The sequence below is a fragment of the Pleurodeles waltl genome, chromosome 7, assembly GCF_031143425.1.
Source record: "Pleurodeles waltl isolate 20211129_DDA chromosome 7, aPleWal1.hap1.20221129, whole genome shotgun sequence".
Lineage (NCBI taxonomy): Eukaryota > Metazoa > Chordata > Amphibia > Caudata > Salamandridae > Pleurodeles > Pleurodeles waltl.
Window position 1 is genome coordinate 1,329,214,759 of NC_090446.1, and position 21,908 is coordinate 1,329,236,666.

The following is a 21,908-nucleotide window of genomic DNA, read 5'->3' on the forward strand; positions in this document are numbered from 1 at the left end:
TCAACATAATAGGGAGCAATTTCCCTGTTTGCACATGGCGCACCTGTTTGAAGGTACTCTTTGACCCAAACAGGGAAATGCACCCCATATGTAATGGGACCCCTGTTGTTTAGAAAAGAGTGGGTTATCACTATGATTCACATAACACTAGCTACAGTGATTACAGTCCATTAGAAAGTTCGAATTCTCAGACTACTTGATTAACAGTCTTGAACTTGATCCTCTCCAGTTGACTAAGGGACGATGAGAAGGAGACATTCTAAGAGGAGACAGTAGGGCGATAGAAGTTCTTATTAGAAAAACACAGCACATCACTGCTTGGCTGAGACTTGTAATGTAAATTACAACTATTGTAGCACTCATTTAGAAAAAACTGCCAACTTCAGTTATTTAATGAGAAACCAGAAATATTCTCTTCACCTGATGTACTTTTGTTGTCATCTTTTCCCCCCTTAGCCTTACCAGCTCCCTCACAGATCCCATCATCTTCGTGAAACAGTGCTGCAAAGGCTTCTGCATTGATATACTCAAGAGACTTGCTAAGACAATCGGCTTCACCTATGACCTGTACCTGGTCACCAATGGCAAGCATGGGAAGAAGATCGAGGGCGTGTGGAATGGCATGATTGGCGAGGTATGTCATAGCCAATGGTAGACCCTGAACAATGATTTGTGAAAGAGGCCATAAAATAACTATGTGACTAGCAATGTTAATATCGTTTTATTGTTTGACCCTCAATATCCAAGAATTCACACTCTCAGTTGGGTTGGTTCATCCAACATTTACTTTGCTGTACTATGTTCTGCATTGGGATAAGTGTCACCTAGATGTGGATATAATCTGTTTTGGATTAAAGGGCCATGTTAGAGTCCTGGTTTGTGTAATTCACCTGTGGCTGTGTTAATGTACCACAATACTTGCTGTCTAAAAGATAAAAGATAAATCCATTACTAATGAACGAGGTAAAGTTACTTAGATTTTTACTGCATGTACAGATTAGAGGTGCTATCTATTTTGCTCCTTCTTCTGTTTCCTGTAACAGTATGCACCCTACTTAGTCACTCGTGACAAGTTGACTGGGAATATAGCATCAGGTGGAAACAATGTTTGTACCGACTTCATGGTATTTTGAATTGTGCAATAATACCATGCACCCATGAGTTTTCCTGTACACATTCACTAATTCATATCTAGAGGAAAGAGTCTGGAAGGACGGTAAATGTGAGAAATTCAGGCCTAGTTACTCTGATTCTGCAAGTTACCTCTCATTTTGACCTCATTAACTCTGAATAGTCCAGGAATTCTGCTCTGGGAACAAGCCACGAGTTGCAATAACAGATTTTCCCGTGGTGAAATTACTGCTGATAATTTTGAAGTTCTTTCTTTGTTCTGACTAATAGTTAATTTGTAAAAGAATGTGTGATGTTTCCAAAACACTTAAGATGCCTACTCGTGTGAGGTGTTTAAGACTCCATGGAAGAACAACTCGCTGCTGAGCGTGGGAGGCAGACCCTATTTGATCAGCAGCTGCATCGACAAAAATATATTAGTTTTACCTTATATACATTGGAACCTGAGTTTTGTTCCATACCTTATTGTTAAGATCTTTGGGATTTCTTTCTTTTCATTTGTCATAGGAACAGGTTGCACTAATGGGAGAACTCCATAAACTAATGCAAAACCCAATAATACTGTTGTAAATCAGAAAATGAGTTCGAACTGTAATTACATTTGAATCACAAATAGCAGACATTTCTGGAAGAAAGAGGTTTAAGAACAGCCAATTGAAAAGTCATAGGGAGTCATTCCGACCCTGGCGGTCAAAGACTGCCAGGGCCGCGAATGGAGGAAGCACCGCCAACAGGCTGGCGGTGCTTCCCTGCCCATTCTGACCGCCGCGGTCAGAAAACCGGGTCCGGCGGTTTCCCGCCGGATTTCCCCCGGCTGGGCAAATCCGCCAGGGCAGCGCTGCAAGCAGCGCTGCCCAGGGGATTCTGACCCCCTTCCCGCCAGCCTGTTTCTGGCGGTTTACACCGCAAGGAAGAGGCTGGCGGGAACGGGTGTCCTGGGGCCCCTGGGGGCCCCTGAACTGCCCATGCCAGTGGCATGGGCAGTGCAGGGGCCCCCTAACAGGGCCCCAGCCTGCTTTTCACTGTCTGCCTAGCAGACAGTGAAAAGCGCGACGGGTGCAACTGCACCCGTCGCACACCTGCAACACCGCCGGCTCCATTCGGAGCCGGTTTCAATGTTGCAGGCCCCCTTCATGCTGGGCCGGCGGGCGCTAACATTGTTAGCGCCCGCTGGCCCAGCGGGAAGGTCGGAATGCCGCCAGCGGTCTTTTGACCGCGGAGCGGTCAAATGGCGGTTCCCGCCAGGCGGGCGGCGACCGCCGCCCGCCGGGGTCAGAATGACCCCCATAGTCTATAAAACAGTACTTACATAACAATCGGTTTGAATGATAGGATAACACATAATAAAAGTCAGGCAGATATGCTGTCACTCTGGCTAAAATCTGCTTGAATGTTAGTAACCAGTTGCAGTGCCTGTAGGCTGTATTGTTGACACACACAATTGGTCAACTAATGCAGCTATTCCTTCCTTTCTTCCTTCCTTGTCCCACTGGGCCAGTCACAGCTCCCCAGCCATTCCACGGCCCTCCTGCCTGCCACTAACAGCTCTGCCTGCACCCCTGAGCCTGATTGCATCTGCTGATGCCCCTTCTGACGCCTCCTATGTGCCACTGCCGCTCCTGCCCTCCCACCTACCTGCCTCCCACCCAGGCCCATCCCACCTCACAGGACATATAGTGGAGGCCACAGCATGGTCTCAGTGAGAAGTGCCTGACCCATTGGACCAGTCACAGCTCCTCAGCCACTCCACAACCCTCCTGCCTGCTGCTGACAGCTCCGCCCACATTGCTGAGCCTGATTGCGACAGGTCTGCCTGCATTCCTGAGCCTCATTGCGATAGCTCTGCCCGCATTCCTAAGCTTAATTGCGACAGCTTCACCTGCATTCCTGAGCCTGATTGTGACAGCTCTGCCCACATTCCTGAGCCTGATGGCATCTGCTGATGCCCCTGCCTATGTCTCCTTCACGCCACTAGTGGTCCTGCCTTCCCAACTTCCTGCCTCCCACTTCTGCACCCCCCCCCCAGGACATATAATGGAGGTCGCAGTGCAGCCACGCAGTGGATGTGCGCAGCAGGTGCGCTGCTGGCACGCTGAAGGCATGCCAAAGGCAAGCCCATCTGTGCTCGTCGTGCCTGGACCGCGCCCAGTGCCAGGACCTCTGGTCATCCTACTGCTACACTACCAAGGAGCTCCAGGCCCTGAATTCTGGACACCTCATCAACAGCTGCTTCACGGTCTCCCCCCGCTCAACCAAAAGACCATTCACCAGCCTACACTGCAATTTCTCCTGCAACACGGACCCACCTGTGCACACTAACGCCTGCACTTCACCCACACAGAAGACTACAAACAAAGAAAGTACCACTCTAGTGCATCCTGCTAAACGCCCACTCCATATGAAAACACACCAGGGAAATCTGGAATACCATCATCACCCACGACCTGGATATCGCCTTCATCACCGAAACATGGCTAACACCCTCCTCAAACCCCGACATTGCCACAGGCCCCCTGATGGCTACAAGATGATACACCAAGACGACACCAACAAACATGGCGGGGGCATCGCCATCATCTTTAAGGAAACCATCCAATGACCCATCACCGATGACGACCCCATGCCCCTTAAGGAGCACCTCAATTTCTGACTCTAGTGCAATGCCAACACCACGATGCGAGACACCCTCGCTACAGACCCACAGGACCACACCCAGCCTTCTACAACACCATCTCCAACCTCATCCCTCCTCTCACCATCCACTCCCTTCACTACGTCCTACTCGCTGATCTCAAGTTCCACCTTAACAATCCCAACAACACCAACTCCACTTCTGTCATAGAGAACCTCAGCAACATCAGCCTCACCCAACTGGCTACCAAGCCCATGCACAAAGCCAGACACACACTGGGCACCATCTTCACTTCTAGTGAAAGAATCAATTCCACCCATGTGACTGAACTCACCAGGACCAACCACGTCATTGTCCAGTTTACCATCTTCAACTCCCAGCACACCACGTCCAAGCACCCCCCTCCGAAGTTGGGGCAAGGTAACCGAGACCCACTGAGCATAGGCCCTAAGCACCGCACAACCCGAGCCTACGGGAGATCTCGACCTCAACCAGACCGTTCAAAACTTCACCACCTGGATCACCAAATCTGCAGACAGAGTCACCCCGATGAAACCATCTAAAACCAACAACACCTCCAAGCCAGCAAGATGGTACAGTTCAGTGCTTAAAAACTCCAAATGCGACTGCCACCGACTCGAGAAACAATGGTGTGTGACAAAGGACCCCTCTGTCAGAGCCCCCTACAAAGCAGCCCTCAACAAATACCAGCACCACATCAAGGCAGCAAAAAGAGCAGCAGTCACTGTTCACATCAACACTGCAGCCAACCACATGAAAGAAGTCTTCAGAATCATTAAAGAATTCTCTAACCAGATAGTCACAGGGACCACCTTCCACCCATCCCAGGATCTCTACAACACCCTCTCAGACTACTTCCAGAGCAAGAACACCACCGTATACAACAATTTCAACCCCCAACCCTCCACCTCCATTCTAGACAACATCTCTCAAGCAGCAAACACCAGCTACAGGATAACCTCCTGGTCCCTGATTACCACACAGACTACCACAGCCACCATGTCATGCATCCACGCGGGGCACCCACCAACCCCTACCCCCAATAGCTGTTCAACTTCACAGCAAACACTATTAGCACAGAACTAACCCACATCCTCAAAACCTCCATCTCCACTGCAACCTTCCTGGATGAATAGAAGTAGAGGCCAGACCCCTCCTAAAGAAACCCTCTGCCCACCCCAGCGCCCTAAAAAATTACAGACCGATCTCCCTGCTCTCCTTCCCAGCCAAAGTGCTTGAGAAAGCCATCAACCAACAGCTCACTGACTACTTCGAACAAAATCACCTTTTTGACAACTCACAATCAGGATTCCGGGCCAGCCACAGCAAGGAGACCTCACTGATCGCTGCCACAGATGACATCAGGACCTTCCTCGACCGAGGAGAGTCAGCAGCTCTGATTCTTCTGGATCTCTTTGCAGTGTCCGATACTGTCTTCCACCACACTCTCCTCAACAGACTTCACAACATAGGCGTTCAACAAAGCGCCCTCAAGTGGGTTGCCTCTTTCCCCTCAGGCCGCATGCAGAGCATCCACCTTCGTCCCTTCAATTCTACACCCAAGAACATCACCTGCGGCGTACCTCAAGTATACTCCCTATGCCCAACCCTGTTCAACATCTACATGACCCCCCTTGCAGACATCGTCAGATCCTATGGACTAAATATAGTCTCCTAGGCCGATGACACTCAGCTAATCCTCTCACTCATCAAAGACCTCACAATGCCATAGCCAACTTCTGCAACTCTGTGACCAATGTAGCAACATGGATGAAAAACAGCTGCCTCATACTAAAAAACGACAAAACGGATGTTGTGATTTTCAGGAAGAACACTTCTGTATGGGACAACAGTGGGTGGCTAGTAGAACCTGGACCAGCGCCCCCTCCATTAGACCACTCACAAAACATCGGCATCATCCTCAACTGCCAACTATTCATGAATCAACAGGTAAACACAGTCGCCTCCTCCTGGTTCTACATCCTCCGTATGCTCTGCTGAATCTTGCAATGGATCCCTACTGACACCAGAAAGACAGTCATGCATGCCCTGGTCACTAGACGCCTCGACTATGGCAATGCTCACTACGCCAGAGTGTCCTCCCAGCTACTTAAAAGACTCCGGACTCTACAGAACACTGCTGCCAGACTCATCCTGAATCTCCCCAAAGATCACAACATCACCCCACACCTTCTCCTACACAGCAGCCAAGTCCTGGAACAGCCTGAAGGCTGTATTGTTCACACCCACAATTGTTCAACTAATGTAGTTATTCCTTCCTTCCTTCCTTCCTTCTTTCCTTCCTTCCTTCCTTCCTTCCTTCCTTCCTTCCTTCCTTCCTTCCTTCCTTCCTTCCTTCCTTCCCTCCCCTTCTCCCTCCCTTGCCTTCCCTCCCTCTTTCTCCATCCCTCCCTCACACTCTCTCCCTCCTTCACCTAGCTTTTAGGGTGTAGTGGAACGCTTTAGTAGAAAAGATACATACTGCTGAGTGCAGGTTACAGAGAACTCTGGTTGGCAGCCATTTTTAGATCTTTCATCTTACCTGCAACAGCGCATACGCTCTTGCTTGTTAGAGATATTATATACAACAAGGTGCTTGCAGCAGCCGTTGCTTACCATTAGTTGGCTTCAATGTTACTTTTATTTGCTGCCTTCTTAGTGGCCAGCGTGTGCTGGCTTCACTTCCTCTCTTTTCATTTGGAGCATAGAACAAGTACTGATGGCTTCAGCTTGATTGCAGTCCTTCTGCTCATCCAGCTGTGACTAAGGCACTATTTTTATTTTTTCTTCATCCTTGTTGACCCTCCTGCCATGTGCAGCTATGTTTTACGATGCCATACACACTTCAAAGAAGGCCTTTTTTCCTTTGAAATTGATGCTTATTGCGACAACAGATGTTATCTTCTTTTATTGTGACAGATTTTATCTGCTTCCAAATGGACAGAGCACCACCCCAGTTGGGGTGGTGCAGCGTTTAGGACCCAGAACCACCATGGCCCAGGCCTTGGTGCCATTCTGGCATCACGCTGGCCGAGGGGGCGGAACGAAGTTGGGAGTTGCGTAGAGATGCGTCAATTCCATCTGCCCGCCACGTCAGTGGGGTTATTTATGTCCCCCTTTCCCTGGCCTCTGCCTTTCTGGCAGAGAGCGCAGTGGGTGGACAGGATATGGCGTCTCCTTGCAACGAGGAGGCAACTTCTTCAGCTTCTCAGGAACTGCACTTCTGCAACTACTGCACGTTCATCAGCGTGTCGCAGTCAATTAAGATACCTGGGTCGCCTCCTGGCAGGACCGTTACCCGCATTCCCCTGATTGCTTTCCAGTGGGGGGAGCCTGATTCTGTAGCCCATGTCACCTTCTTCCTGGGGATCATTGCCGACACGCTTTGGATTGCTTTCCCCTGGGGTGTGCCTGATTTAGACGCCCTTGTCCCCCTATTCACCGGGATCTTGCCTGCACGCTTTATATTTTTTTCCTGTCAGCGGAGCCTGATCCCCATGGGGGAAGCCTTATTTAGGTGCTCATGTCACCTCCTTCATGGGAGCACTGCCCGCAATTTTCTGATTTTCCCCCTCGGGGGAGCCTGACTTAAGGGCCTGTGTTCCCTGTTGCCCACAATTAAATTGCCCCCTATCTTAAGGATGGGTACCTGGACATAGAAAAGTACCTGCTTCTTAGGCAAAGGTGTTTTCCTTTTTATAGGACCCCAGGCTCCCTGCTCCGTCTTCCTGGCCTTGGGAGGCGGCACAGGCCCTGTCAATAATCCCCTGTATCATCGTTTGGCTTCAGCCGGGGGCCAGGAACGTCGACCAGGTGAATTTTGGATAAGTGTTTTTTTTTTTGGGGGGGGGGGAATTGATTGGCTCTGATTGATTGTATTTCTTCTGCGTAATTTGCCTTGCTGGTGTAGGCAGGCCCCTGCTATGACGTTGCTCTTTCAGTACAGTTGTCCAATGGGAGTATTCTGGGTCATGGCCTCAGGGAGGGAGGTAGAGTGGGCAAGAGGAAGGGCAGAGACCCTAAATTAAGGCAACTGTTGAAACTGGTTTTGGCTAAGCTTGATGGTGAAGGGGGCTCTGAGAACTCCGGGTCTGAGTCAGAGAATGAAGAAGCCAGTGAAGTAGGGGATAGACCTAGGCGGTCCCACTTGTCCCCTTGATCTGCCTTCCCCCGTTAGGCACATGGCAAAGAAGCAGTCCAGTGCCTATTCTGGGGATGCGCTGGTTGGGTCAGTACAGCCCCCACCTCCACGAACAACACTGGACGTTCCTGCTACCAATATATGTTTTGATGACTGCCAAGTAGATGTTAAGCGTAACTTCAAGAGCGGGTTGTGGCTGTGTAAAACACTGGTGCGCACTTCCAAGACTTTTGCTTATATTATGAATATGAGGAAACAGTCAATCATGTTGAAAATTGAAGTATATAGATTTCTGGAGTGCCAAGGTAGTTCCACACCCAGCCACAGGGTGTGTAAACTGTAAACCAACTGGTCCACAGTGGATAAATAGAGCAAAAGGAACCACGGCACATCAAAATATTCAAAACAGTGTCCTTTATTCTTCAATTCAGTTTGTCCGGTGTGACATCAGCCAGAATGTTCAATGTGAAGACAACCAGGCTGATGTCACACTGGACAAACTGAATTGAAGAATAAAGGACACTGTTTTGAATATTTGGATGTGCCGTGGTTCCTTTTGCTCTAGATGTTAAGCGTAATTCATTATATGTAAGGGTGTGTGAAATTGTGCAACTATTTGTCATTAAATTTCAGACATTTACATAAAACATAGAGAAATCATGTTTTCAAAGCTAAGTGTGATTCGCTGGCATCTCGTGTGACAGAGCATGCCCTAAAAATAAAATAATTTTGGAGACACTGGCAAGCAGCTTGGTAGACAAGGAAATGGCTCTCTGCAGCAATAATGATGGTAAATGATGTTTTTGTGTAACTCAGAATTCGCGAAATTCAACATCATAATTAAAACTGTCACCCTCATGATACGCAAAGGTGTTTCTACTGAGTGATCTCTGCTGCAGAAGCAAAACATCAGGATAAATGCCTGGCACGGTGAAAAACACCCGTCATTCTTTCAAAGACGAAACGGTGAATGGTCAGTTTTACAGGATTTAAATAACTGGATCAAAACAAACATTTATAGTGTGTTGGACATAGGGGATGGGTGCCTCTCGGATTCTACTTTTACATATTATTATCTTATTAAACACCGGCAATAAATTGGGTTAATGATTGGACATCCACACAAACACACAACTACAGAGATGGGTCCCCATAATGTGCTGGCCCTCACAGTTTGTCTGGTTTGGTCAAGGTTTAATAACATTGTGAGGACCTGTCCACGTCACAGTATGGGTACCAAAAATACACATTATGCACACATTCTCTTCTTCTCACCCGCTTTCTCACACTTTGGCCCATATTTATGGATGGTAGCGTCGCTTTAGCACCATTTATTTATTTATTTCGGCACTAAAACAGCACCAACCTAACTCCATATTTATATTTTGACGCTAGACCCATCTAGGGTCAAAATATTGGAGTTAGCGCCATGTTTAGGATGCACAAAACTACCTTGCGTCAATGAGATACAAGGTAGGCGTTCCCGTCCTAAACACAACGCTAACCCCCTAGCGCCATAATTATCTCCAGGTGCAGAAACGACGCACAAGGAGGAGGTGGGCCTTAATAATGGTGGCAAGCCCGCTTAGCCCCATTATTTAACTCCTGGGTCAGACCAGGCGTTAGGATGTAGGTAGGCCCATTTCCATGGTGGACCACCATGAATTGGGCACAGAGATGCCCACCCCAATCCCCAGCAACACCACCACCCACACCACAGGGAAACTACGGTAGGGGGGACCCCATCCCAGTTAAGTTTAGGGGAGTATATCTTATATTTTTTATAAGTGCCATTGGGGGCCCCTTACATGGGCCCCTCTGCCTGGCACTTTGCATTTTGGGCTTGCCCAGGGGACACAGGTCCCCTGTGGTGGCCATTGGGGTGGTGGGCCTGACTCCTGTCTGAACTTAGACAGGAGTCATTTTTTGGCTGCTTGTGCCTCAGAAAATGACACTAGGCTGATTAGCGGCAGCATTTTTGTCGCTAACCAGCCTAACGTCATTTCTGACCTACTAGCGACATCCCCCCTAACTCCATCCCCCTGCCTAGCGTTTTTTTTTTATGCAAGCCATTCCTTAGCTCCATCATGCGTCATTACATAAATATGGTGCATGGATGGCTTTAGGGAATGGCGTTAGCTCGCATTAAGAAAAATAACGCACAACTGCGCTAGCACAGTTGTGCGCCATTTTTCATAAACATAGGCCTTTGTACCTTACGGTTGCCTAAGAAGACTAACTGTGTTTTTCTTGTAACTAAATTAATATTATAATTCGTAATTTAGAGAGTCTAACTAATGTTGTCCATGGCATATAGTTAAATACAAATTCATGAACATGCCTGCTACAAAAGAACTATAACAAGTATCACAATTCTAATGTTGCAATAGTTGTTGCAGTACAAAGTAAGGGAACAACGGAACAACAATATTGTACTAGGTTCACAATATCATAGCATTTTCCTATCCTGTGCTAAATACGAAATTATTCAGGCAGCGTGCTCTTGTGAGAAAATCATCATTCTCTTAGTCACAATTTCCCCAAGAGGGTATTAGTGTGCGAGAAACTATTGGGTGTTTTTTCTATAATTAAACAATCGAATAGAGGTATTTATGTATTTTAAATTACCGAACTACGAGATGTAATTTCTAACACATTTAGCGAATGTGATAATCATGTAATTAAATCACTCCACTTAAAATATTAAACCATAATGCGAACACTTGACAGAAACTCAATTAAATCTTACACTGTTAATGAATGATTAAATCAAGCTGTTCATGTTTAGGATTATTGGACCACTAGCCAAATATACATTACACAATATTGTGAACATCTGATGACATAAATTAAGCATTTAGAATGATAAAATGCTACTTTTCTATGGTTAAGCTAGCAGTGCCTCAGTTGCAGCGACTTTACTTTTATATCTAGGGTGATTTGGAGCTAGTGAATTAACCTGCTGAGCTATCTTCCAATAACACGGTACGACCTGGCAACCTCTCCCTATCCTCCCATCTGCGATCATTTCTTTTACAGTGGCTATTATATAGGCACAGTTTACTTTATACATCCATAAATTACTTTGTGATGTAGATGGAAAATAATGTGAATAGCCCTCCCTAATGTGTAAAAAGAGAAAATTAGGGCAAGTCTAATATTGACCAATAGCTTGGTCTGGGAATCCAATGTCATTGCTGTGTCGATTTTGGACTCCTAGTCGTTAGATTTTGTTGCTGGAGATGACTCACAGTTCCTTAAGAATAGAGACATTTGGACATTGAAAAGTTGGTGTTGTAGTCAACAGTAATAGCTCTGTTTCCAAGTCATTTAGATAGCAGCATCTTGATACTGCTGAAATGTCTTCTGTGCACTATATTGAAGTTCACCCACATTAGATTTCAAGTCGCTGCTTGTGATCCAGGACTAACTGAGAGACAGGCATGTGATGAGGATCTAGGTTTGACTTTGATTGGTGTATGATGCATAGATATAAGCTTTGTGCTGTCAACATAGGAGTGTTTGAGGATGTTTTGGGCATTGGTGATTTACAAAAGGAGGTGAAAATTTAAATGCTGAAGGAAATGGATAGCACCTGTGATAGGGGTGATGTTTGCGGGATTCCACTTGAAGCTTGTTTGGGTTGGACAAATCCAAATGCCCCAGAAACACAATGTTAATCCTGACAATCAATGGGTAAAACCTGTGATGGGCATATTTGGTCACGTCCAACAAAGCAAGTTCAAGGGTTGGTATATCATTTTGATGACTACCGTGCTAAGTGGATAGAATCTCAAACTGTTCCACAAGTTACTATTAATGTCCTTATCAATTTTATGAGAAGTGTTTTATGAGAAAAGGGCACCTAAGATGTTAGTCACAGATAATATTGTACCGTTAAAATCAACGCTGCAAAAGTTCCTCAAATAGTGGTCTGGGAACATCATAGGGGATTGCACTATATTGCCCTAAGGCCTATGAACTTGTAGAAAGGGTCAATATGAAGATTAAAGAATGCATCCAATTTGCTTGTCTTCAGATACTCAATTTGAGGTGGCACTTCAAAAAATGTTGTGGTCCTACTGCATCACAACTAAGTGTCACAGGTGTGGCGCCTTTTGTGTCCATGAAAGATAGGCTGCCAGGCTCTAAGCATATTCCGGCATGATTATCTGAAAGCAGCTAGAACTGAAATGTGGAAGTTAAACAAAGAAGGTAACGTTTGTGGATTCTTGCTGCTCTGGAATCCATATTTGTAAGAATTTAGGGTGTTAGTTGACTGGGGTGTAAGCCTTGGTCAAGAAGCAATCACACTTATTGTCATGGTGAGGCACAGGCCAACGCTAAATTAACCTGTGCCTCAACCCTCTTGTATATTGGCACAGAGCAGTCAGGTTTAACATAGAGACAATGTGTAAAGTAATTGTACACAATTTCAAACAGTAATACACTGAACACCACACAAAACGAATTCCAGGCCAAGTTAGAAAATTAGGATGCACTTAAACAAAACAAGACCAAAACAACAAAAAAATCAATGAGTAGATCCGGAGATATTCAACTTTAAAGGTTTGAATAAAAATAGCACCAAAAAGTATAAAGCGCCAATTTTGGCTATCTGTTCATGCTGGATCGGGACTAAGTCGCAAGTTCATGCCAACCATTATGCTGCTTAAGTGGGTGGCACAATCAGTGATGCAGGCTCACTAGTAGTGTTTAATTTACAGGCCCTGGGCAAAGTTAGGTCACTTTCTTAGGAACTTACAAGTAAATTAAATATTGCAACTGGATATAAGACAATCTAACATGTTTTAAGGAGCGAACACAAGCACATTAGCACTGGTTAGCAGTGGTAAAGTGTGCTGAGTCCTAAGGCCAACATGAGCAAAGTCATCCAAAAAGGAGGAAAAAGTAAAGTCACGCCAAAAATGCCAGGTCTACCAATAATCATTTATGTGCACAGCATGGTAGTTTGAGAGTAGTTGGCTGCACAACAGATTTTCAGGATAGTCTCATAAGATACAGGTATACTAATATAGTTGGTTGTAATTTACACAGTGGTAACCTTGATACACTGGCATAGATCTGGCAGAGATCTGGCCTTTCTGGACCCAAGTTGGCCAGTCCTGGTCTACAGTGGTACATGCTGCACTGAGATTACATTGCTTATCTTTCTCTCCACTTTGAAGAAATAGTTCCAGAATTTTAGCAGGGCTGTTGTAGGCACAAGTTATCACTGTGTGTGGTTGGTGTCAAGGTGTCCTTAAAGTTGGGAAGCAATTTTTATCAAAGATTTTGGTTCAGAGTTTTGTGACATGTCTCTGGTTGATTCTGATGACTGCTTGTGGGTGATGTGACTGATTGAGGGGGATCTGAAGAAATATGTTTTAAGAAAGATGCTGCATGGCAGGAGGGAGGTATTCTTTTGAAAAAATAAACATGGGACTGTGGTGCCATGCAAACATAGCATTATGGACATGCTGCCACTATTTTCCCTCATAGGCTACTTCGGCCATGGACGCTGGATCTAGTTAGCAAATTTGGTGGGCTGCCCATGATAGACAGTGGCGAGCCTGTCAATCTTTAAGTACCCTCATTCTAAAAGTGAGGTCTGACAGGCAGAAAATAATTACCAACTGCAACAAGTTCTAGTCAGAAGCTTTTGCAGTAGTTCTGTACTGACTGTCTGCTGGAATTGAATGAAGCCAGCAATCTCATGTATGACTCTGAGAAGGTGTTTCCATTGCATTGGTCCCACCAGGGCTTTGAAGTGTATGGAAATTAAAGTCGAAAATACTTATCTATATTTTTTATTGTACTGTCACTCTCATTTCTGGGGAATTGAGAGCATTAAATGCATACATACGGACATAAAAAAATACGTACATACTTAATAAATAAATAAATAAATACATTAAATGCTTCTCTGTTTTTAGGTCCAGCCTACTGGAAAGCTCTGTTACAGGGAATATTGTGGCTTACCAAAAAACAGAGGGGCTTGGAGACTGCCCTTTGCTTACCATTGGTTGGTTTTCTTTCCCACTCTCGCTTACCTGCTTCTTACTTGTGTCCCAGTATGATAGTCTTGTGTTTGTCCCACCTATGGAGTATTGCCTCTTTGCAACCTCTTTAACTGGCCGACATTACTGCTTCTACTGCTTGCTTTTCAAACACTACTTTTCTCTTTTATATGAAGCACACCCTTAGAGTGTGTGTGATAGAGTTGTCTCCCTTTTGTACATCTGTCCCCCCTGCACTCCATGTTGTTCTTTGTTGTCTGATTGCTTTTCCCTAGTGCTCTCCCTCTTATAATCACCCATGTGCTTCTCTCCAGTGAGTCCCCCAACCGCACCCTTGATGTTGCTTTCCAAATCACTGTGTTGCTTTTGCTCCCAGTCCCATTAGGCTCATGTCCCATCCCGGGCTGCTTTGGTGTAATCTTCCCACTCAACCCCATGTTGGTTTGCTGTTCACCTCCCCACCTCCCCATGTTGCTTTGCCGTTTCCTGTGTTAAAGAAAATACTTTTGCACATGGTATTTTCTATTTAATATTACCCGATTCAGATCAGTAACTAAAATGAAAAAAAAAAAACATCATTTTGTTGGCGCACACATGCATGATGCGCATATCTACCTAATGATGCGGGTGGCCGCATTAAAGGATATTATTTTAACTTTAGCCAAACTGCACAGCATCAAGGCTGCTGTGCAGAGTGGTACGGATACATTTTCTTTGAGAACACCAACATTGGTACTGTTCTCTTGATCTGCGTGATAATCAGGTTTGCAGATTTGGAAAGAGGTGAGAATAGCAGCTAACTGTTACCACACCTCTCGCCAACATCAGAGCACTCAGGAACACTCATTACTGAAAGAAAGACACAGGCTTCGAACTTCTCAAGAAGGCAATGACTTTGCATTAAGAAGTGACTCTCTGTTCTGTGTGTCATGCGATGACTAGTGAGTGCTTAATTTGAGCCGGTAGTTTCCTTCGGCACTTATTTTTTAGGCCCAGCACTTATTTGTGCCCATCTGGTATTGACAGTGACCAAGTGAGAGAAAAACACACAAAGGGGGAGGAAGGGGGATGGTAAAGATGGAAAAACTGGCACTAGGGGAGAAAGCAGGGCTCGAGAGCAAGATATTGGTTCTGGCAGTGGATTAAAGAGGCCTCGTGTAGGAAAGTACCATCTTGCCTGGCATGTTACCCCCATATTTCACTGTATATATGTTGTTTTAGTGTATGTGTCACTGGGACCCTGCCAGCCAGGGCCCCAGTGCTCATAAGTGTGCCCTGTATGTGTTTCCTGTGTGATGACTAACTGTCTCACTGAGGCTCTGCTAACCAGAACCTCAGTGGTTATGCTCTCTCATTACTTTCCACATTGTCACTAACAGGCTAGTGACCAATTTCACCAATTCACATTGGCATACTGGAACACCCTTATAATTCCCTAGTATATGGTACTGAGGTACCCAGGGTATTGGGGTTCCAGGAGATCCCTATGGGCTGCAGCATTTCTTTTGCCACCCATAGGGAGCTCTGACAATTGTTACACAGGCCTGCCACTGCAGCCTGAGTGAAATAACGTCCACGTTATTTCACAGCCATTTACCACTGCACTTAAGTAACTTATAAGTCACCTATATGTCTAACCTTTACCTGGTAAAGGTTGGGTGCTAAGTTACTTAGTGTGTGGGCACCCTGGCTCTAGCCAAGGTGCCCCCACATTGTTCAGGGCAAATTCCCCGGACTTTGTGAGTGCGGGGACACCATTACACGCGTGCACTGTACATAGGTCACTACCTATGTACAGCGTCACAATGGTAACTCCGAACATGGCCATGTAACATGTCTAAGATCATGGAATTGTCACCCCAATGCCATTTTGGGATTGGGGAGACAATTCCATGATCCCCCGAGTCTCTAGCACAGACCCGGGTACTGCCAAACTACCTTTCCCGGGGTTTCACTGCAGCTGCTGCTGCTACCAACCCCTCAGACAGGTTTCTGCCCTCCTGGGGTCCAGCCAGGCTTGGCCCAGGAGGGCAGAACAAAGGACTTCCTCAGAGAGAGGGTGTTACACCCTCTCCCTTTGGAAAAAGGTGTCAGGGCTGGGGAGGAGTAGCCTCCCCCAGCCTCTGGAAATGCTTTGATGGGCACAGATGGTGCCCATCTCTGCATAAGCCAGTCTACACCGGTTCAGGGATCCCCCAGCCCTGCTCTAGCGCGAAACTGGACAAAGGAAAGGGGAGTGACCACTCCCCTGACCTGCACCTCCCCTGGGAGGTGCCCAGAGCTCCTCCAGTGTGCTCCAGACATCTGCCATCTTGGAAACAGAGGTGCTGCTGGCACACTGGACTGCTCTGAGTGGCCAGTGCCAGCAGGTGACGTCAGAGACTTCTTCTGATAGGCTCTTACCTGTGTTGCTAGCCTATCCTCCTTCCTAGGTAGCCAAACCTCCTTTTCTGGCTATTTAGGGTCTCTGCTTTGGGGAATTCTTTAGATAACGAATGCAAGAGCTCATCAGAGTTCCTCTGCATCTCTCTCTTCACCTTCTGCCAAGCAATCGACTGCTGACCGCGCTGGAAGCCTGCAAAACTGCAACAAAGTAGCAAAGATGACTACTGCGACCTTGTAACGCTGATCCTGCCACCTTCTCGACTGTTTTCCTGGTGGTGCATGCTGTGGGGGTAGTCTGCCTCCTCTCTGCACTAGAAGCTCCGAAGAAATCTCCCGTGGGTCGACGGAATCTTCCCCCTGCAACCGCAGGCACCAAAGAACTGCATCACCGGTCCTCTGGGTCTCCTCTCAGCACGACGAGCGAGGTCCCTTGAACTCAGCAACTCTGTCCAAGTGACTCCAACAGTCCAGTGACTCTTCAGTCCAAGTTTGGTGGAGGTAAGTCCTTGCCTCCTCACGCTAGACTGCATTGCTGGGTACCGCGTGATTTGCAGCTGCTCCGGCTCCTGTGCACTCTTCCAGGATTTCCTTTGTGCACAGCCAAGCCTGGGTCCCCGGCACTCTAACCTGCAGTGCACGACCTCCTGAGTTGTCCTCCGGCGTCGTGGGACCTTCTTTTGTGACTTTGGATGAGCTCCGGTTCACTCCACTTCGTAGTGCCTGTTCTGGCACTTCTGTGGGTGCTGCTTGCTTCTGAGTGGGCTCTTTGTCTTGCTGGACGCCCCATCTGTCTCCTCACGCCATTGGCGACATCCTGGTCCCTCCTGGGCCACAGCAGCATCCAAAAACCCTAACCGCGACCCTTGCAGCTAGCAAGGCTTGTTTATGGTCTTTCTGCACGAAAACACCTCTGCAAGCTTCTTCACGACGTGCGACATCCATCCTCCAAAGGGGAAGTTTCTAGCCCTCTTCGTTCTTGCAGAATCCAGAGCTTCTACCATCCAGTGGCAGCTTCTATGCACCCACAGCAGGCATTTCCTGGGCATCTGCCCACTCCCGACGTGATCGTGACTTTTGGACTTGGTCCCCTTGTTCCACCGGTACTCTCGTCTGGAAATCCATCGTTGTTGCATTGCTGGTGTTGGTCTTTCTTGCAGAATTCCCCTATTACGACTTCTGTGCTCTTTGGGGACCTTAGGTGCACTTTGCACCCACTTTTCAGGGTCTTGGGGTGGGCTATTTTTCTAACCCTCACTGTTTTCTTACAGTCCCAGCGACCCTCTACAAGCTCACATAGGTTTGGGCTCCATTCGTGGTTCGCATTCACTTCTAGAGTATATGGTTTGTGTTGCCCCTATACCTATGTGCTCTCATTGCAATCTATTGTGACTGTACATTGCTTGCATTGCTTTCTATTGCTATTACTGCATATTTTTGGTATTGTGTACATATATCTTGTGTATATTTGCTATCCTCATACTGAGGGTACTCACTGAGATACTTTTGGCATATTGTCATAAAAATAAAGTACCTTTATTTTTAGTATATCTGTGTATTGTGTTTTCTTATGATATTGTGCAAATGACACCAGTGGTATAGTAGGAGCTTCACTCGTCTCCTAGTTCAGCCTAAGCTGCTCTGCTAAGATACCTTTTCTATCAGCCTAAGCTGCTAGACACCCCTCTACACTAATAAGGGATACCTGGACCTGGTGCAAGGTGTAAGTACCCCTTGGTACCCACTACAAGCCAGGCCAGCCTCCTACACCTGGGGTGAATTCAAGCTGTGATATTTGGTGCTCGACATCTGGCCACACGCTTCTGGGCAGGGCTCAGGGCACAGCACTCTTTCTTTCATAAACTAAGCACTATGTCTAGCTCATAGAAGACATGTAAAAACCTGCCATTTAGTTAAATTAGTACCATCTCTCCATCTCATTGTAAGTGCAACAAGAGGTGGGGCGGGGATCTTTAAAATTTCTCTATGCTTTCCAAAGTTTGAACAGGAGGTCATCTAACTCAAAGTGTTGGTTTCACATGTCAACCTGGAGAAGAAAGTGGATTGTGGCATACAGATATGAATATTTGAGATATTTATTAGGTACTGGCAAACTCACCCTCACCATTGTGGTTGTGATTTACAAAGTAGACAATGTGAATGGTATGGAGTAGGTCCACTTGATCAGCCATTTTAATACCATGACTGGTCAAACTCCACTGCAGTAATTCCGAAAGAAGAATAGGATCGATCAGAGTCTGGATCAGAATTTCTGCTATGATATAGGAATGTCTATGTGGATGCGCACATGGCCGAAGTGACAACGACATGCGTATTTGCACATGACTATTCATCATAGGAACAGAGCCTGAGGGCTCAGGCCGACAGAGGCGCATGAGCACCGTGGTGGTGGATGTAACCAAAGTGTCAACTGCCTTGACAGGTTGGTGTGTGTGCTAGGGCACAAATGACTGGGAAGTGCGGAACACCCTTGCGTGTTCGTACTGTCACTGAGAGCTGCTCTACCCATACAGTGATATGTGACACCAAGGCTTAATAAGTCCGGTTGTAATAAGGGATTTCCGGGGAGCAGCCTCATAGTGTTTTGTATTGTTGGACTCAGGATGACAATCTCGAACCGTTGGTAACAGCAGTTTTGTCAGCCCTGGCCGGGAAATGCCACTGCTGGAAAGAAGGCATTTCTTGGTGTTGGGACTGGTTCTGGTGCCCCGTCAATTAGGCTTCATTCCAGGGATCCCGGGGGGAGAGCACATCTGCACATTCCCCAGATGACCGCTATAAAACTCTGCCTTCAGAACAACAGATCCCTGCCATTTGGGACCTGGTGAGATAGATGGGGGAGAGGTTGTGACACTTGGCTTCCTGGAGCCAGAGCCTGGCACCCATAAAGATAAAGACCTACATTCCAGGACTCCAGGGCAGACATGGAGGAAATTTAGGGGAGACATCTGTGGTTCAATGGAATACCCTTCCAACCAGCCCCACTTCAAAGGTTGTACTTAGTTTAAGTAGGGGCCCTCAAAGTCTGCAGCTAGGAGTACCACCAATGGACACGTGTGACCAGTGTCTCTGGGCCACGTCTGTGCACTGTCAGAGGAGTCAGGAGGATAAATGTCCAAGGGAGGGGATCCATGCACCATTACTGATTAGAGTCTGGTTTGAGACTGGCTGCTGCTGTGTGGCATCCTGAAGTGGCCCTCCAAGGGCTGATTTTCTGAACCCTGTTGTATGCGGAGGTCTCAGGGACAGCAAAGACCTCCTGAGAAGATATAGTAACGTGATCTGTAATATCTGGATAGCGGTGCCCTCAGTTTGCGCATACATCATGCTGGACTCCATCTGGCAGGAGTGGTGTGCCTGTGGACCAGGAGCTAAGTCTGGAGACCGGGCGCACCAGGTACAGGTTAGCAATGTACTGCTCGCACTACTGGTGTGTGGCCCTTCAACGTGGGGACCTCTGCACCCCTGAACGGATCACTGTTGCAGGACCTTGCTGGGGCCTTGTTGGGGTCAAGTTGGAGCTTTTCTCTTGTGTGACCCACTGCTGTATGCTCCTTGTGTGCTGTGCCCGTCCATAGGTTGGAACCTGTAGAAGTGTGGGTGCAACCCAAGGAGTGCATTATGTAGCCTAGTGTTGCATGAAGGAACTTGTGTCTAGTGCAGCGGTTCCCAACCTGGGGTCTGCAGCTCCGCAGGGGTCGATGACACATTTCCACGGGGTCCGCAGGCCTGAGCTGGCAGGAAGGCCCTGCTCTGTTTGGGGCCTCTGACCGAAAAGTGTGTATTTTTATATTTATTACTTCCTTTGTGCAGCAGTTTTCACAGCACTGCAAAGCCATCCTTCTGGCAAAAATAAAAGCATCAAGATAACTCTGGTGATTAATGTACTTACTGGAGAGTGATGGGAGTTTTGTCTAGTGGCAGTTTTGACACCTCTAAGGTAGCGCAGATGGTCAATATGCCTGCTGCAAAGAACGTGTATCATGCAAAGAACAGTACAGTGGGTTACTGCTTTTGTTACAGATATTTTGTAACTGAGCAGTTCATAAGTTAGAATCTTAATCTAACACAGTGAGCTATAAACTGCCATCAAAAAGCTGCATGCAAACTGCATGGCACAAATTAGAAAGTTATGTCTCCCCCTGTCTTTTATGTTCCTTATGCTGCTAAAAAAAGATTTGCTTGTGTTAAAATACATTCTTCTTATTAAAGTCAGCGCTAACCACTATGTTATGAATCTTGAGTGTTTGCTTCTCCAGATCAAGCACTCTTAAAAAATGCCTACCAGTCTAGATGACATGTGAATCCTACACCTTGTAGTCCCTGTAAAGTGCTTAGACACCCTACACTGGTATAAGAGGTGCTATAAAACAAATGAATTACATTTAACAAAGAACTTATGGAGAGTAGAGAGGCCTTTATGGTTTTACTTCCTTTCCCCACCACATATTTATGTGAAAGTTTTCTCCAATCTTATGTACCTAAAAAATAAAAAGTTGGGAAATATAGAATCTGACCCAAAGATTCAGCTTTCCTAAATAAAACAAAATATTGAAAAGTTAGTTGCCGAGATGCAGCGCCAACCTTCCCATTACATTTTTTCGATTTTTTCATATTTTTTCTATATAAAATATAAACTATGGTCATTCGAGTATTTTTTTGGTGTGTACTTGTTTGTGTATGTTTTTTGAATTACTGTTTTAATGTTTGAAATTTAAATAGAAAAGAAAACTGTAAACTTTGCACTTGTATAGCGCACTATTCACCCGTTAGGGTCTCAAGGCGCTGTACGCATACCACTGTGGAACCCCTCCTGGCTTTTCCCTGTGAGGAACCCACTCCTGGACAGCCCCAGGGTGAAGCCAAGCATCCAAGTGCTGTGAGGGCAGTTGTGGAGATTAAGCAAGCTATTGCCCAGAGTGGGACCCATTAATTAGATTAGGCACCAAGGCAAGAATTATCTGGTCCGAAGGAATTGAGCCCAAGACCCGCTGGAGTGGGAATCGAACCCTGGTTCCGGACCAGATTTCTGCATCAGGGACTGCCACTCTAACCATTGTGTCACACTTCTCCACAAATCATACAAATTGCTTGGGGGTCTCCGGCTTCCAGTAATGATTCAGTGGGGGTCCTCAGGAGTTAAAAGGTTGGGAACCACTGGTCTAGTGTGTTCGTCCGGAGAGTCCAGTACTGCTAAAGTCATAGCGTACTGGACAGGGTACCTCAACCCAGAGGGGCACGGAAACCAAGTCCTGAGTGGAACTGAAGATCTGGTCCAGTTCAAGTCATCACACACAAGACTACTGCCTCCTGTTGAGTGGGGTACCACGCTTGGAGTTGGTTGAAGAAACCTAGTGCCATCCAGAGCGCCAGTCAATGGGGTCATGGCACTGAGCACTTTCTTTGTGGGATTAAACCTGTCTGGGGCCACTAGACATTCATGGGCACCAGACAGGATGTCTTCAATGCAGCGACATGAACCTGGTAACTTGTTGTGTGCAACCTGAAGTGTCAAGGGTGGGTTGAGTTAACATGCCCAACTGCACCTCTCCATTATAGA

At 46.6% G+C, this 21,908-nt stretch overlaps 1 protein-coding gene across 1 annotated transcript in view; it reads left to right on the top strand.

The window, feature by feature from the left end:
- GRIN2D (glutamate ionotropic receptor NMDA type subunit 2D) overlaps positions 1-21,908 on the top strand; it is a 1,291,669-nt gene that overhangs the window by 688,219 nt on the left and 581,542 nt on the right. The window contains exon 6 of the mRNA XM_069200679.1: positions 457-634. Within this exon, the coding sequence (XP_069056780.1) occupies positions 457-634 (178 nt within the window). The remainder of the gene's footprint in view (positions 1-456; positions 635-21,908) is intronic.